The sequence below is a fragment of the Malurus melanocephalus genome, unplaced genomic scaffold (genome assembly GCF_030028575.1).
Source record: "Malurus melanocephalus ecotype Western Australia unplaced genomic scaffold, MMel_1.1 scaffold_172, whole genome shotgun sequence".
In the NCBI taxonomy this organism is placed as follows: domain Eukaryota; kingdom Metazoa; phylum Chordata; class Aves; order Passeriformes; family Maluridae; genus Malurus; species Malurus melanocephalus.
In genome coordinates this window covers 1,215,603-1,231,456 of record NW_026623404.1, presented here as the reverse complement: position 1 = coordinate 1,231,456, position 15,854 = coordinate 1,215,603, and the positions used below count along the sequence as shown (strand labels likewise).

The 15,854-nt window shown below is 40.4% G+C and overlaps 1 protein-coding gene across 2 annotated transcripts in view; it reads right to left on the bottom strand.

Annotated features, from left to right (window-relative positions):
• The window catches only part of ELMOD1 (ELMO domain containing 1), a 43,359-nt gene that overhangs the window by 13,937 nt on the left and 13,568 nt on the right, over positions 1-15,854 (bottom strand). For both annotated transcript variants that reach the window (XM_057372486.1, XM_057372487.1), the window contains exons 2-5: positions 14,041-14,135; positions 4,380-4,525; positions 4,201-4,229; positions 2,938-3,035 (exon numbers count right to left, since the gene is read on the bottom strand). In XM_057372486.1, the coding sequence (XP_057228469.1) occupies positions 2,938-3,035; positions 4,201-4,229; positions 4,380-4,525; positions 14,041-14,057 (290 nt within the window). In that variant the 5' untranslated portion in view covers positions 14,058-14,135. The remainder of the gene's footprint in view (positions 1-2,937; positions 3,036-4,200; positions 4,230-4,379; positions 4,526-14,040; positions 14,136-15,854) is intronic.

Below are 15,854 nucleotides of genomic sequence, written 5' to 3'. Positions count from 1 at the left end.
TTTTAACATGCTTCACTAGCTATAGCCTCCAGTTTTACAGAAAGACTGCATTTCAAAGAAAGCTGAAAAGCCTGACAGACTGTGAATTGCTGTAGAGTATCACTAAACTACAGGCATAATGTTTTTAACTTCTCTACAGCCCAAGAATAGTTTAGAACAGTACAGCACAGGCTATGGTAAAGCAAATCAATTTTATATTAAAAGATTGTTTTTAATATCCAAGATACACAACATATTCAAAGTAAACCATGTTTGCACTTTATCTGAAGGCTCCATGCAATGTTATTTGGATGAGGGGATGGGGGTTCGGATTAGATTTCCCACTTTCCTGTTCATTAAGGCTTTGTCGTTCTTGCCAAACAAAGGACATGGGTAAGCAGCTGATGTCCCATACCTGCACCTTGTGACCCTTGTGCTGGCTGTGGCAGTTCTCAGAGCACAGGAGCAATGTACCTGGGCTTGCACCTGCACTGTACTCAGCTCCAGGTGCTCCACCAGATGGAGGCAAGTAAAACTGGAGCAGGGGAACCAGATGATGGTTCAGTTCCCTACCAGCCCAAGCCTTTCTGTGTCTACTTCCATAGTTAGTGTAGACTGCACATGTCACCACCAGGTTATTCAACCTACTTGCTCCTACCACTGAATACTCAGAGGGATTGATAAATGAAAATTACTCTTCAGATCACAACAGTCCCCAGCCTTCAAGAACAGCCCAGTGCAARCACCCCTGAGATGCTTGCTCAGCTCTGCAAAGATGCTACATTAACAAAAATGACTGCATACAGATTTGCAGAAAAACATACAGTATGACACATGTCCCCTTGTCCTTACCCCAGGAGATTTAAAGTCTCTGATATGCAAAAAAAGGCCAGAGTTTTTAAATAAGACAGTTAGGATGCATGTTTTTTATGTGCAAGAGATGGCAAGGCATTGGATTTTCCTTATTCATGTCTAAAGAAATAGCTGACCTGCTTGTGCTCAAATTTCTCCAGAAAACTTCAGTTTTCTGAAGAAAATAAATGGCTCACATGTAAATTTTCAGTGCAGATGTCTAAAGTTTAGCAGAAATATGATTAATTTAATATARRGACCAGGTGCTCAAAGCCTCATCCAGACTGGCCTTGAACACKTCCAAGGATAARGCACCCACAGCTTCTCCGGAMAACCTGTTCCAGTGCCTCATCAMCCTCACAGTAAATAATTTCTTCCTTATATCTAATYRAAACTTACTCTCTTTCAATTTRAATCCATTCYCTCCTGTCCTGWCACTACATGCTCTTGTAAAAGTCCCTCTCCAGCTCTCTTGTAGGGTCTCTTGACATACTTGAAGGACCAGACCACTTAAAACATAAACTAATRTTCAGGGTCCTGACTTCAAGCAAGGAGAAGTATTTTGTACCTCTGCTCTCTCTCTCTCTCTGAAAGACAACATTTCTAGAGGCCAAAGGCATGCCATGAGGAGAATCAGTAGGTGATCTCTGGTGTCAAACAAAATTAATTTCTTGTTTTCTCCTGAAAACATTCCACCCAGTTACTCAAGGGTCTAACACTGAGTATCTGGATCACCCTGACTGCTCAACATTGCAGTTACTGATGTTCACAAGCCAGGTTCTGAGCTGTGCACATTTACATTCTGCAGTTTTTTTCCTCAGATGTCACCTTCACTATTTTGCCACTGCTTTTTTTTTTTTTTTTTTTTTTTTGCCCTTGCTTTTTTTTTTTTTTTTTTTTCTGAATTTCAGCTCTCGGCATCCTGTGTAGCACACGAGTGCCAGCACTGTGACACCCTCCTCAGAGGGCAGCCTCTCAGAAAGGCCTCTTGAAGCACCTGGTCTTTCAGCACCCTCCCTTTGAAGGCCATGTGCACATGTCCTGTCAAGTCAGGAAAAGCTCTGTGCTTACTTCCAGAAAAATTTCACAGGGCTTCTCACCTATGAGAATGAGGGGTTCTCTTTGTTTTGTTTCTCTTATTTTCTTCCCTTTTTAATGGTTGGGTCACAGCCTCAACAGTCATCTCTCAAATTAAAGAGATGCACAGTATACTCTATTTCCTTTATGACCAGTGAACCTTCGTTTTACGACTACCCTACTGGCCTTTTTACTGAGGAGCAGGCTGAGAGGGAGATTCCTCTAATGAAACAAAAAGAATTCACAATTTTCCAATGTAGCTTCTGGGTTTTATTGTTTCAGCAAGACCTCAGGACCACCTWACCTGTTGATGCTGCTGACCACTTAAAGAAAAGCAGCTATCAATTAATGGATGCCCATTTGTAATTGTGTAATCAATTTCAAACTTRGTGAAAAGGAATGAACCTCAGACTGATCACCTGGATAATATAGCTCTCAACCTTCCTTACAATGATTCCTTATCTTGACTTCTTAAGCTAGGAACTGAGAGGTCAGGCAACCACAAAAGTGTTATCACCTGCTCTTGAAATACACACTTRTAAATTTAATGGTTGGTTGTCAGTCTCATCTTACAATAATAAATATCAGTTATGTTATAACATCAAACCTTCTGTTCAAATGATTAGAGGCAGTTTTAAAATTTAAACCAGTATATGTTTGTACAAGCTAAAGCAGGATGATTTCTTCCCTACTCAAAAGGCCGCATAGAGCCTTTCTAAGAAGCCATCACTGYCCCTGCCAGGACCTTGCTTTGGTGGTATTTTATCCCTGGGGAAGTGACCCCCATAAATCCATGCATACTATAACAGATAAAAGACTCAGGATTTGCCTATTAACTCACCATAAAAGATCATTCATTTTCACATCAGTTTTTTTGGACAGGAAATCTTAAATTAGARTTTTATGCTGAGACAAACTTCATCTTTAAATTGTGTGCCACAATAATGATGGAGAACCAGGTCTCCATGGACCCAGGCACYGAGGAAATCAGCAATTCCCACTCGCTCTGTAAGAAAATTATGAACTTACTGTGGATTTATGTCTGGATTAATCCTTTTCAGCTCCATGATATCATCTATCGTTTTTTCAATAGCATCAGGRTGAACATTTACTGACGTTTGCAGCCGCTAAAAAGAGGTTTTAAACACATTAATTCCTATGGAAGCTATTATTCAAAGAAGTTAACAATGATAAGTTTGATACCTGAAAGCGTCTACATTAAAAGCCCAGAAGACCCAAGTCAACACCCCTTCATATCTTTCTACACTACTGATTAGTTTCAGAGCTCTTGCCCTGTAAGAACTTGAGTCCCTTCGCCCTTGTARTCAGTTTATCGCATTTTTGTGGCTGCTGTCAGTGATGATGATCAAAGGCTGCAGTACAGATCAAGAAGCAGCTTCAGACTATCCATGCCAGTCTTCATTTCACATTCCCCCTCCCAACACGGTGCAGTACCACAGCAAAGCATTCTTTCCTTTCCTTCACGTGTAATTGCTATTTGTAGAAATGCCCTGGGAGTTCAGTRTTCAAAAACCAACAAGACATCTGAAAATTTAAGAGCTTGAACTTTCTTGTGCCTTGTCTCAAAATGACCCAATTGCTTAAATGCAGGCTTTCAAGTAAGATTCTGCCYTTCTGTTTGTGCTAGAAAATACATTTGGAAGCACTATGCTGAACTAAGAGCTACATGACATCATTTTTGTTAATGATGAGGTAAGCTTTTCAACATCACTGACTCTTGTGACAGAGAATTTGAAGACTGAAGGTTGCTATTTAACATATATACAAATGCCTTAGAGAAGAACTGAGGTTAGCACAACCACTAGTACACTGAAAGGATGAAGTGAAAGAGGCYTTCCTCTATTAATGTATTTAAGAGAAAAGGAGGGTACAAGGTCGGGAAAGATGAGTTCCAGACAAAAAACCTGGTGTTTTTTAATAAGTGGGGAAATGACTGACTGCAGACTCCAGATATTCTAAGACAGGATGAGGAAGCAAGACAAGAAGCCCCAAATTACAATACATCACTCTCATCTCCACCACGGCAAATTGTCCCCTTGATTCCATCACTCCCATAATGGGCCTGTCCCTGGAGCACAGGACACTCTATCTGACTTTGCAAGATCAACTGCTATTGCAAATGCAAGACCTTCTTCAGCAGAATATAGTTTTAATGTAAAATCATTTCAAACCTTGAAGTGATTTTTTTTTGGAGGGGAGCAAATAGCAGACTGAACAAACCAACAGGACAGGACACAACAGAAAATATGAACAATGAGATCTTTCACTCACCTTACTTTTTGAACCTTTCAGGGATGCCTCTGTAAGGGAAGAGTGTTTGAAAGCATCATGTCAGACAAGCATGCTTACATTGATCAATTTAACAACTTATTTCTAATAACAATGTCATACTATTTTTAGTACATGCYGAAAGTTACAAAGGCATGCAGAACTGAGTATTGTACAGTTACCTATTTTCATAGTTCTGGCAGCTCCAGGTTTGGTGTTGTAACAGATCCTTTGCAATTCACATTGACCTGTTAGTTTCCTGACCACRAATTTCAGGCAGCGCCACAAGCATTTGCAGTAGAAGTACAGGCATACCTGGACAAACATCCTGGCAAAAGAAGAAGCCTGAAAATAAGAATCTGGAGCAGAGTTTGTTTCAACATGATCACCACCCAAACAGAAAGTATTTCCTCACCCCAAATTCCCATTGCCTGAGGGCACCTTTATAGCAAAAGCAGCAATCACACTACAAACACCCTRGTAAATGTAAAATCACGCTTTTTACTATTAGCCAACAAAACAACCTACACGCAAAGCACCACTACTAGAAGCACAGAATAAGTCAACTCTAGATTTTTCAAAAGCATATGTATAGAAAACTCTTGGTTCTCTTAAAAGGCTGCATAGTTCCTACCAATGCTTTGGGGAAACAAAATAATGGATGCTGAGAATTGAAAGAGTCACCCTGGCTTAGTTTTGCTTCAGCAACCATCTGCTCCAAGCAGAGTGCTTGATTATCCTGACAAACTCGACATCCTGACAGCATTCATGTGAGGTCCCTAAGAATGACAATTAAGGAAATCAAATCTTCTCCCCGTTCAGGAGAAAAGGTGTATAAAAACCGGACCTGAGGATTTCCAGTTCTTCCCAATATCATTTCTTACACAGCGCTGATGCTGCACAATTTCTCAAAGAACTGACAGCAAGCCAAGAAAGTCCTTGGCTACTGCAACTAGTTTTGAGCCCTAGCAACAGAAGACAGACTTTGACAAGTTGGATGGATTGCAGTGGAGATGGTAGGGCTGGAGAACAAACCCTGCGGGGAGAGGCTGGGAGACCTAAGCTTGTTTCCACCTGAAGCAGAGGTAGCTAACAGCAGCTCCCAGTGCCTGTGGGAAGATCTTGAGGGAGAAAGAGCTGGGCTCTTATTAGTGCTGCAGGGCCAGTAGACAGGAGACAACAGTCCTAAGCTGAAACACAAGAGAATCGGCCTTGAAAGGAGCTTTTTCCCCTTGAGCACAGTCAGGCAGTGACACAGGTTGCCCATAGAGGCTGTGCAGTCTCCTTCCTCAGTTTTTTAATCCTTGACTGCAAGAAGCCCTGAGCAGCCCAGTCTGACCTCAGTGTTAACCCTGCTGTGAGCAGGAGTTCAGACTGGAGACCGGCTAAGGTGCCTCCCAGACTCAACTATCCTGTGATCCTACAAAAGCCTGGAAAAGGCTGYGTACATAAGAAACACTCTATTTTAAACTTCGTTAGCATTACAGCTGCTACCAAAGCCCACATATTACTACCACAATTACATAACCTGCCCCAAACCTACATTTAACGGGAAACAACTTATTTGGAAATAATTTAGCTTTCTTGTTTCTATGGCTATGGATGCTCAGATCCTGCCACATTACCTAATTACTGTCAACCCTCACGGGGTGCACCAGGATCCACCCACAGTCCCTGAGTTCAGAAACACATCTCGTAAAAGTCAAATTGCAAAGACCTAGCAGTAGGTCTTTGGGCATGGTCCTTGGCTACAGGTGGTCCTGCCAGAACAGGGGGACAGACGAGACAACCTCCGCTCTATAATTACATTCTATGATTATATTATGGGAAAACATCAATGCAGCTTCAATATGCTATCCTGACAATAAATATTCACAAATAATTTGGTCCATTATGTTCTAAGCCTGTGTGTATGCATATTCATCGTTAGCCTATTATTTTCTGCCRTTGATGCTTTTAAAGGACAGGTTATTTGTTAGAAGACACTATTATCTCTTCAATAGACTGCAGTGATTATTTCAAAATAATGAGTTCTATTGCTCAAATCGGTTGTAAATATGTATACATGTATGTATGTATGTATGTAAAGCTTGAAGAGCTCCATCACTTCCTAAAAACTTCCTGAAGGGCATGGTGTAGAAGGACATTCAAGGAAGGGAAGATGAATTAACRTGCGTTAATATCCACACAGGAGTTTAATCTGCTTTATGTTGGCCTCAGCTTAAACATCTTCAAAGGGGGATTAAGCTATGGGAACTAMAGACATTTTATGTCTAAATGGAAAGCAAACACACAGGTATTTAAAATGATTTAAAAGCATCCACTTTATCTTCACACTTTTAGTTAATTCACTTAGCACKCCCAAATTCCTGCATGCAGGCAAACCTCCTTGGTTTTATGCAACAGGAAGCCTCTACTTTAGGTACAAATGGACACCTAAAGAATGAGGAATCAGTCCCATGACAGTATCAAGTTTTAGMCAAAAAAGAAGTTTCAAGTGCTGACATCAAAATATGTGGGTACCCTGTCATCCCCGACTCAAGATGTGCCAGAACACACTGTGAGGAGTTAATCTGTGCTTCACAGCAGGTTATTGCCTTCAATATTAAGAGCACCAGRTACCAGGAGGCAAGGCCATCATCAGACAAGCAGCCTTTCTTTAAGTTTCCAACAGTCAGAAGCAGAATAATAGAATCAACACAKAATGATTMGGGWTGGAAGGGACTTTAAACRTCATCTTGTTCCAAACCCCACTGCGACACCTTCCACTAGACCAAGTTGCTCAAAAGCCCATCCAAGTGGCCTTGGGATATGTCAAAGAATCAATCTCAGATAAAGTCAACTAATACCTTCAACTGCAACCTTTAAGAGTGGCTTGGAGAATCCCATAGGCTAGCATTGGTCATTATGTTTTTTTGGTAAACATTTGATATAAGCCTTCACAGATTTGAGTAGTGCAACATCTCTGCAGAACTCAAATATAACCTATAGCCATTCCTTAGCTTCCTCAGCACGACTCAGCTCTGTAGTCATGCTAAAAGCACACCAAACCAGAATGTGGAGTATGGTAAAACAAAGTCCTGGATTTTTATCATATATTTGTAGTAGAAAATAGAGTTGCTTTCTTTGAGTTGGCTTGGTTTCCAAACTTAGGTGTCTTTTAAAGCAAAAATACAGAGAGTTCCTTTATATGGAAGATGAGAGGAAAGACTCATTTCACTTCACGTTAACAGTCCCATAAGATTTCCTTCTAATGAACAAAATAGCTCCTGTGAAAACCATGTTTTTCAGAAAAACTCATGCCTATATTTAGTTGCCTCTAATACTGAAACATGACAACCCATTTAATCAAAAAAGCATTTTGAGTTGTATACTGTGGATAATTGAGTACTGTGTGTTGTGGATAAGTTTTGGGGGCTTAGAGGAGGAAACGTATCAGGTGCATTTGAAATACATATTTTTACCTTAGACTTAATGACAGATTTGCAAATCAAAGRAAAAACTCCAAATGGGACAGAGCTGTGACCACATAACTGCAATCATTTAATCCTCTAAAGTTCTGCTTTGTCTGTGGTTTGCACGAAGATTAATAAAAATGCATCTACTGAAAACATGGCACTACAGCACACAAGCACTACGTCTGTGATTCACTAAAATATACTTAGCAGCTATTACTAATAAACCAAACACACACTAATTTTGACTAGGTTGCTTTTGTGGGTACCTTCAGTTTCCTACTACTCATCCATGTCAAGCTTACAATAGGTGAAACATTCCACTTGCAACATGAAAAACACAAAAAGTAACACAAGCTGTTTATAAAAGGGAATTCTTGTTTGCAGAAATCCTGTAGTTAAAGCACACTAGTGATTATGYGAGACAAGTTTTATGCTAGCCCCTAAGCACTTTAAATCAAAACACAGCATTTGAATGGGAACCCCACAAATGCACTGCATGAGCCATTTGTTTGACTGTAGCACAGTGGCATTAATGTCTGGTTTGTTTTAAATTCCATACCTCCTCTCCACTCAGTTTCCTCTGTGGGTTTTGTTTTTCCTTTGGTTTGTTATTATTTTTTGGGGTTTTTGTGGTTTCTTTTCCTCACCTTCTTGTCTTAGCAGGTTTCTTAGCACAAAATATTTTATGTGCTCATGCACGGCATTATTTCAGATCCTGAGGTGAGGTCTAAGAACAGAAGTATTACAAAAATGAAGGCACTCCTCAGGGACTCATACGCCACTCTTCCCTATTTCAATCCGAATTCCTTCTGCTCCTGTGTTCCAAGCAGTGTATAGACCTGCATATTTGTGTTTATACATGCATTACAACAGTTCATATGAACATTTATTCAACTAAAACAAAGAAAAAACTGCATRTTAAGATGTCCAATCAACATTTGATTCCCTTGCCAAGGATGTTGCATGACAAAACCAATCAAGCAACCGATCTCTATCAGCAATAATGGGGCTCAGAAGAGATTCTGGAAAGCTCTCTTCCATGAGGAAGAGGATGAAGAATGGGGTTTCTAAAACTGCTCAAATCCTTTCAAGACAGAGAAATTTAGAGCCCAAAAGAGTTCAAAGTAAGAGTACTACTGCAGCAGTGGCAGTGCTTCTGTTCTCCACAGCACGTGCTGCTCTGCCTGGGGAATGAAAGAACATGGCACAAGCAGCAGAGAGCACTGAGCATGCTGTTTCATACTCCAGCATTGCAAAGGGGAGGACATAAACGGTTTTCAACAAGGCGTTTCCAGGCTTGCCCTGAACTAGCCCAGATGATGCTGAGATAGTGTGATGGAAATGGCACATGTGATGGCTATTAGAATTTACATCTCTCTCCAATGCCAGCATGACATCACATTTCCATGAAATCTGGCTTTTTATTTAGATGTGACTGGCTCTAGACAGCCTTCTCTATGATAAACTGCCAGAAGAAAAACTGAGCAAAAGTTTCCAAAGTTGCCTTATATTTCYGTGAAGCTCTTTCCTGGGTAATCTGTTCAGGTAAATAGCAAGRTRTATGTTTAATGARGTACCTCTTRRAGGGAAGTAGAGATTAATTACTGTGCAATAGAAGTTGTTTATTCCCTCCCACAGTAATTTCAGAACCTTAGAATTTTCAGAGYTAGTAACAAACATAGGTACTCTAGGTAAAATGGAAACTTCAGGTAGGTACTCAATGCTAATTACTGGACTTAAAATTKGGGGGAAAGCAAGCAAAYCCCCCAAAATCACAAAMMAAMCCCMAAMCMAAWWAAAAAAACCCCACASCTCCAAACCCACTAGTTTAAAAGAATGAAGTGAAAGTCACTGAGTATACTTACACATCATTTTCTTTGTTTGTGTGTCCTGTTTTAGGTCCTATGGATACCAAAGATTCTTACACRGCTATTTTTCCTGAAGGACATACTCATCTCAGAAAAGAGTGCATTACACGTCAATACTTCCTTTCTGAGAATTCCAATTATGGTTTGAGAAGTCAAGGACAGACTAGTCATGGCTGATAAACCATCCAAATGGGTGAGTAAGCAAGTGATACAACCCTGTTAGGAGCTCATTAACTTGACTATCTTTGGTTTATGTGCATAACTTACAGTGTGTGTACAAGAAGTACAAGGAAGAAGTGATATACCATAGGCAGCCATAGGCCACACCTGCTATTACCTCCTTGAAAACACAAGAAATTGCTTTCATTTTGTGCCTYTGCAGACTTGACAACTGAAACCCCATTTAGACATGGGAGCAACTCACTGTGGCAACTAGGGAAGACATAAGAATTGTTTTTAACAGCAGCTTTCCACATTCACTGCTCTTGCTGTTTGGTGATTTGATTTTCATTTTATCTGATATGACTCCAGTACACTTAAAATCTGCAGTGCTTACAGACTGCTTTGCAGTAGATCAAGAGAAGATGTCAGCTTTTCAGGATTTACTGAAAAAACCCTTAAGTGTCTCCTACAGTTGGTTCTCCRAGTTACTATTTCAGATGTTTAAGATAAAATACAGTCAAAGTAGAAGTRTTACTGACAGACTCCTCAGAACCCCTTTACAACAAAAAGAGAAAGCACTGAAAGGTTAAGTACTTAAATGAGAAACAGTTTTGTTTTTCATAAGTAAAATTTTAGATGTCAGAAATAATTCATATCAGAGCAAGCTGAAACAAAAAGAAACCTAAACCAGCTATTTTGATTTGGACATTGCCTTGAATTGGAAATATGAACGTAAAAGTCTAAATTTAGGGATTTTGAGTTACTCCAGCTACTAGACTGTTTAATAGAATGACTCCTTCCCCAACCAAATTGGGTGGGACTGATGATCTGTTAGARGTAGGAAGGCTCTGCAGACAAATGTGGGCAGGCTGGATCAAAGAGCAGAGGCCAATTGTATGAGGCTCAACAAGCCCAAGTGCTGAGTCCTGCAAATGGGTCACAACAACCCCAGGCAATGCTACAGGCTGGGGGCARGGGCTGGGAAGGACCTGGGGGTACTGGTCAAGAGCAGCTGAACATGAWCCAGYGTGTGCCCAGGTGGCCAAGAAGGCCAATGGCAYCCTGGCCYRKATCAGCMATGGTGTGGCCARCAGGACCAGGGYAGTGACYGTCCCCCTGTRCTCAGCACTGGAGAGGCCACACCTCGAATCCTGTGYTCAGTTCTGGGCCCCTCAGTGCTGGAAAGACATTGAGGGGCTGGAGCRTGTCCAGAGAAGGGCAGCGGAGCTGGGGAARGGTCTGGAGCACAAGTGCTGTGAGGARCAGCTGAGGGAGCTGAGGGAGCTCCTGAAAGGAGATTGTAGAGAGGTCAGGGTCATTCTTTTCTCCTAAGACAARAGAAAACAGTTTCATGATGTTCCAAGGAAGACTGAAAATCATTAAAAATCTCTTCACAGAAAGAATTRTCATGCATTGGAACAGGCTGCTTAAGGAGGTCGTGGAGTCACCATCCCTGGAGATATTTACAGAACACGCAGATGCAGCACTCAGGTGACATGGTTTAGTGGTAGTCTTAACTGTGCTGAGTTCATAGTTRGATTGAATGATCTTAAAATTCTTTTCCAACCTAAGGATTTCTATGATTCTAAGCAAATGGAACAGGATTTTCAGAGAGGCTGCARCATCTCCATACTTGGAGATGTGACTGGCCACAGCCTTTAGCAACCTGCTACAGCTGATCCTGCTTTGAGCAATGGGATAGGACTTGATGATTTCCAGAGCTGTCTTTCAACCTCACTAAACCCTTACAACAAGCTGGATTTGAAATCCACTGTTCAAAGTTCTCCTTGGGTCTCCAGGTAARCATCTGCTGCATGTTGCTACAGGCAAGGTACTGTCACTACTTAGAAAGCAAAGTYAAGGTTATCACAACTTCAGAGATGAAAACCCTGTTCCTCTCACCATCTGTTTTATGGCATTTTYCATGTTGCAATCAACAAAATGACTTGCAGTTTGGGCAAACTCACAGGTTTTAAACACAGAGATAATCTATGTCATCAGCATCAGTTACTCTGGTGTCTGCTCCACGTTGTGCAACAAGGAAAACAGTGCACCACTRAGCAGTTCCTGCTGTCAGAATTCCACTTTTCAGCCCTGTATTTGATCTTCACAGTTACGGATGCTTTAAGCTCCCACGTGGCTGCTGCTGTTGAGGGACAACACTGGGGACACAATATACATTAACTTCTTTATTTTCCAAGCCAGAAGGCATAACATCCTTGTCTTGCACATCTATGTCCCTGCAGTTCCACACTTCACTGCCTTATTCCCATCACATAAAGATCAACTCTAGGTTGTATCATGTAGAGCAGAACTCATTATCCCCAGTGAGTGATTTTCTTGGAGGATTTTTTCTTAATCTCTCTGGTTTTCTTCTATATTTACAAAATATGGGGACGATAGTACTCTTATCAGTTCATGTCAAAGGATTAACATAATATAAGAAAATCCAGTTSCTTGTAAGTAAACAGAAATAGCTTTCATATTTCAACATAGAGTTCGTATTTTTGGTGCTCTGTACTCCCCCCCACCCCCATCCCTTAATCCAACTTTTTGTTCAGCATTTGGAATACTGGACTTTCCATAACAAAGACCTAGACTGTCCTGTTTAGATAAGTAAYGTTTTTTCAGAAGATCCACCTTGACTATTTAAGAGAATCTAGCACCAAGACTTTTCAAATCTTTTAGGATTCACTGACTTCCGGAATAACATGAAGAGAAGCAGAAGGTAGTTTCTTCATGATAGCCTCAGGAATGCACATGTTCAAAAGAAGCACTCTTTCTCCAACATCAAAAAATCACCCAAGGGGCCAGGAGAGCTAAAGGCAAGCAGAGCAGGTAGTTTAACAAGAAGAGGGCTGGCAACTTAAAAGTTGTCAGTAGCTCAGCTTCTAGATCAGGAGTGAGCAAAATTACTTTTTGCTCAGAAAATACCAGACTTATGGGGGCAAGTTGAAACACCTCCGCCATCCCAGCTGGAGGCTCCCAGCCTCTCACAGGATGGTAGAGTCCACTTTATGAAAGACTCATGAACCAAATACCATATGGCACCAATTTGTGACCTCAGGTCAGGCTGCTTAACAAGACTGCATAGAGAGAAAAGGTAAGAATTAGAGGCAGCACTGTTGAAAAGAAAATAATTAGCAGGATTCCAGAAGAAAGGCTCTGACATGAGGTGTTATAAAATTGTAAAGGGAAAAGACAGTGCAGGGATGTTGGTCGGGTTAGTTGGGAACTTTCAGGTCACTGGACCAATAGCAATGAAATTGGTGGAAGACTTGGGACCATCCAGAACMTGGGGCACAGAACTGCAAGGGTCAATTCTTTCCCTCCTGACTGGTGCCTATCAGGTACTTATCATAATAATGTTTAAATTAAGGCTCAATTCAACCTTGGCTGTGTTTTGTGGATGTTAGYAGGCAAATAGTTGCTTTATATTTTTGTATGTCCTGCTTACAGAGTCCTTTTGCAGCTGGTTCAAGATACCTGAGGAMGCTGGCCCAAACACTCCACAGAAAGGCTTAAGCCAAGTCTGGCTTGGCAGCAAAATCATTACAGATGATCAGCCTAGAGGCAATGATGCCGATATCCAAAGTGTGTAAGATTCTTTGCTATAAACAGTCTAAAAATGGAGAAAAATATAGTGACAGATGCTCCATACAGAAGCATATGGTTTAGTCCTCTTGAAAAGGAGGATGTAATGTCCCCATACAGACAGAATATGATTTTTTTGGTTTATACAMAAATTAGGCTCTTGATCTGTATTAGTTTTGAGAAGTCCCTCCACTGCCTATAGAACAAATACAATATGGGCTTTCTGCACCTACATCTGTTGTCTGCAAGTTCTCCCTTCCCTGGTTTATAGAGAAAAAGGTGCAAGTCATATGTAGGAGCAAGTAATTGACATTTCTCCTACAAAGTGTGCATGATCAGCTTAAAAAACAATTGCACATCTTCAGCAAGCATGTCTGCTTTAACAAAAAACTCTCCAAATATCCTGAGAGTGGACAAAAGCAGAGAGGAAAAAACCTGACGTTTGTCAAGCACTGTTCTATGTTACTACTTCTCCTATTCTCCCCTGACATATCAGGCACTACTGATTTGTACATCACTGTTCCAATCCCACAAGACGGTTCCCGCATTCTTTGCTTCCATAAAGAACTGCAAATTCCATAAAGAACTGAAAAAATTAAATTAAAATAGCTTTAATTAAATACTGAAATCTAAGTGAACAGAAAGCAGTCTAGTATAAACTTTACACCTTCTGTAATACTTGTAACAGTTAAACTTAGCTMACTGCAGTATAAAAGTAGTTAGTATAATTCATCACTTTTGAGAAAATATAGAACAGTTACCTCAGGAAGTGTTTCATGATGATGGCTTGGTTTGTGTTGCTAGAGCCGTAATCTATTGATCACTGATGACCTCTTCTTCACAGGTGATATTAGTGCTGTAGAAATAGAATGAAGACTTATTTACTGATTGAAAAAGAAAAGGAATACTTCAGATTTTTAAAATTGGTCTTGAAAAAAACATATCTGGAAATACAAGGGAAATATGTTAAGAAAAAATCTCATGTCAATATGAAAAATCATAAATTGTTCACACTTCAGCCTGAGCACAAACTTTGACCAGACTATATTACCCCTGTCTTTTTTTCAGAGAAGTAAAAAACTTGAATGAGAACACAGAAATCAGTGAGAAAACTGTGATTTTGCAGTAGATCAAGGGAAGATGAGTATCTTGTGCAGTTCACAGCAGCTTTCAAGCAGCAGCTTCAAGAGATGCCCAGTTTACTCTGTTGTTAGAAGTCCTCTCTTCACCATAATTTGCATGATACACATCATAGAATTATAAAATATGCTGAGTTGGAAGTGACTCACAAGGATCATCATGTCCARCTCCTGGCCCTGAGCAGGACACCCCAAGAATCACACCGTGTGCCTGAGAGTGTTGTCCAAACCCTTCTTGAMTTCTGAGTTCTGAAAATACATTGACCAGACTGTCCACTGATTCTGTGATCTGATGTCCTATGCTCAATGCTTATTACGATTACCAGATATTCCAGTAGAGAAAAGGAAGAATTCATGAAGAAAATATATTTATATTCATAAATATAACCCTGCCTGATAGTGTAGACCCATCCCAGTCACCACCTCTTTAAGTTTCTAAAATTAAGCATTCAAATAAAAGTGATATTTGACTAAAAGATACAGACTTCTCAAATTACATATTTCATGTCCTGCAAAAGGCAGTAAAATATGTTTACTCACTGCCAGAAAACTGGACACTGCTACACTTCTGCTACCGGGACAACTTAATCCAAGACTTAAAGGAAAAAGACCACGTTTTCAACTTCTGTACTAGAACAAACCATGTACAAAGGCCTGAATGAAAGTTTTGTTGTTAAGAAATAATTTAAGAGCCCATTTTTCCTTAGCATTGTRTGCTGAAGACTGCTCGAGGCCTTAAGAAATCTGACCTCTTTTGTCATAAATTTATAAATCCAGAGAACCTAAAACCTATTTTCTTCTGCAGGACCTATCAGCACTCATGGGATAAAAATCTTGTTACCCTACCAGTTTCTCATATTCTTTCCTCTTTGTAACTTGCAAGTTTTATRTTGTGCTATTGCCTGCTGAGAGCACCAGAACGAGCATTTAAGTTTAGAAAAATACAGCTATCTTGTTGGATTAGATCACATACAGCTTGCTAAAAATATATAACCCCTGAACTGTGAAAGCTWCCTTAATTTATATTGTTTTTGACTGGCTGAATCATGTTGCTGTCCCCTGAATACAGCTGTAATTGGTGCTGGCTGCAGTGACACCTGCTTGCAAGGGCAGAGAGATGTTGACTCTGGTTCATTCATGAACACAAGAGGCAGGCTCCAAACGTTTCCTGCTACAGCTTTTGATAGGTCTTCTGTGGCAATGAGCACAGGAGATAGGCAAAAACTAGAGGGGATGTAACCTGCTCCCCTTCTCCAGTGTAATCATTTGCTGTTTAAAATATACAGTTTGTGAAAGATTCTCRCAGCTGAGTCTCAGCATTTTAGCATCAACTTTAACAAAGGAAGCTCCACCACAAAATTTGACCCATAAGGGCATCAGTGTAAGGAACACACCAGAAGTGCCAGAAGCTGTCAAATCAGCCCCCTCTAAAAGTG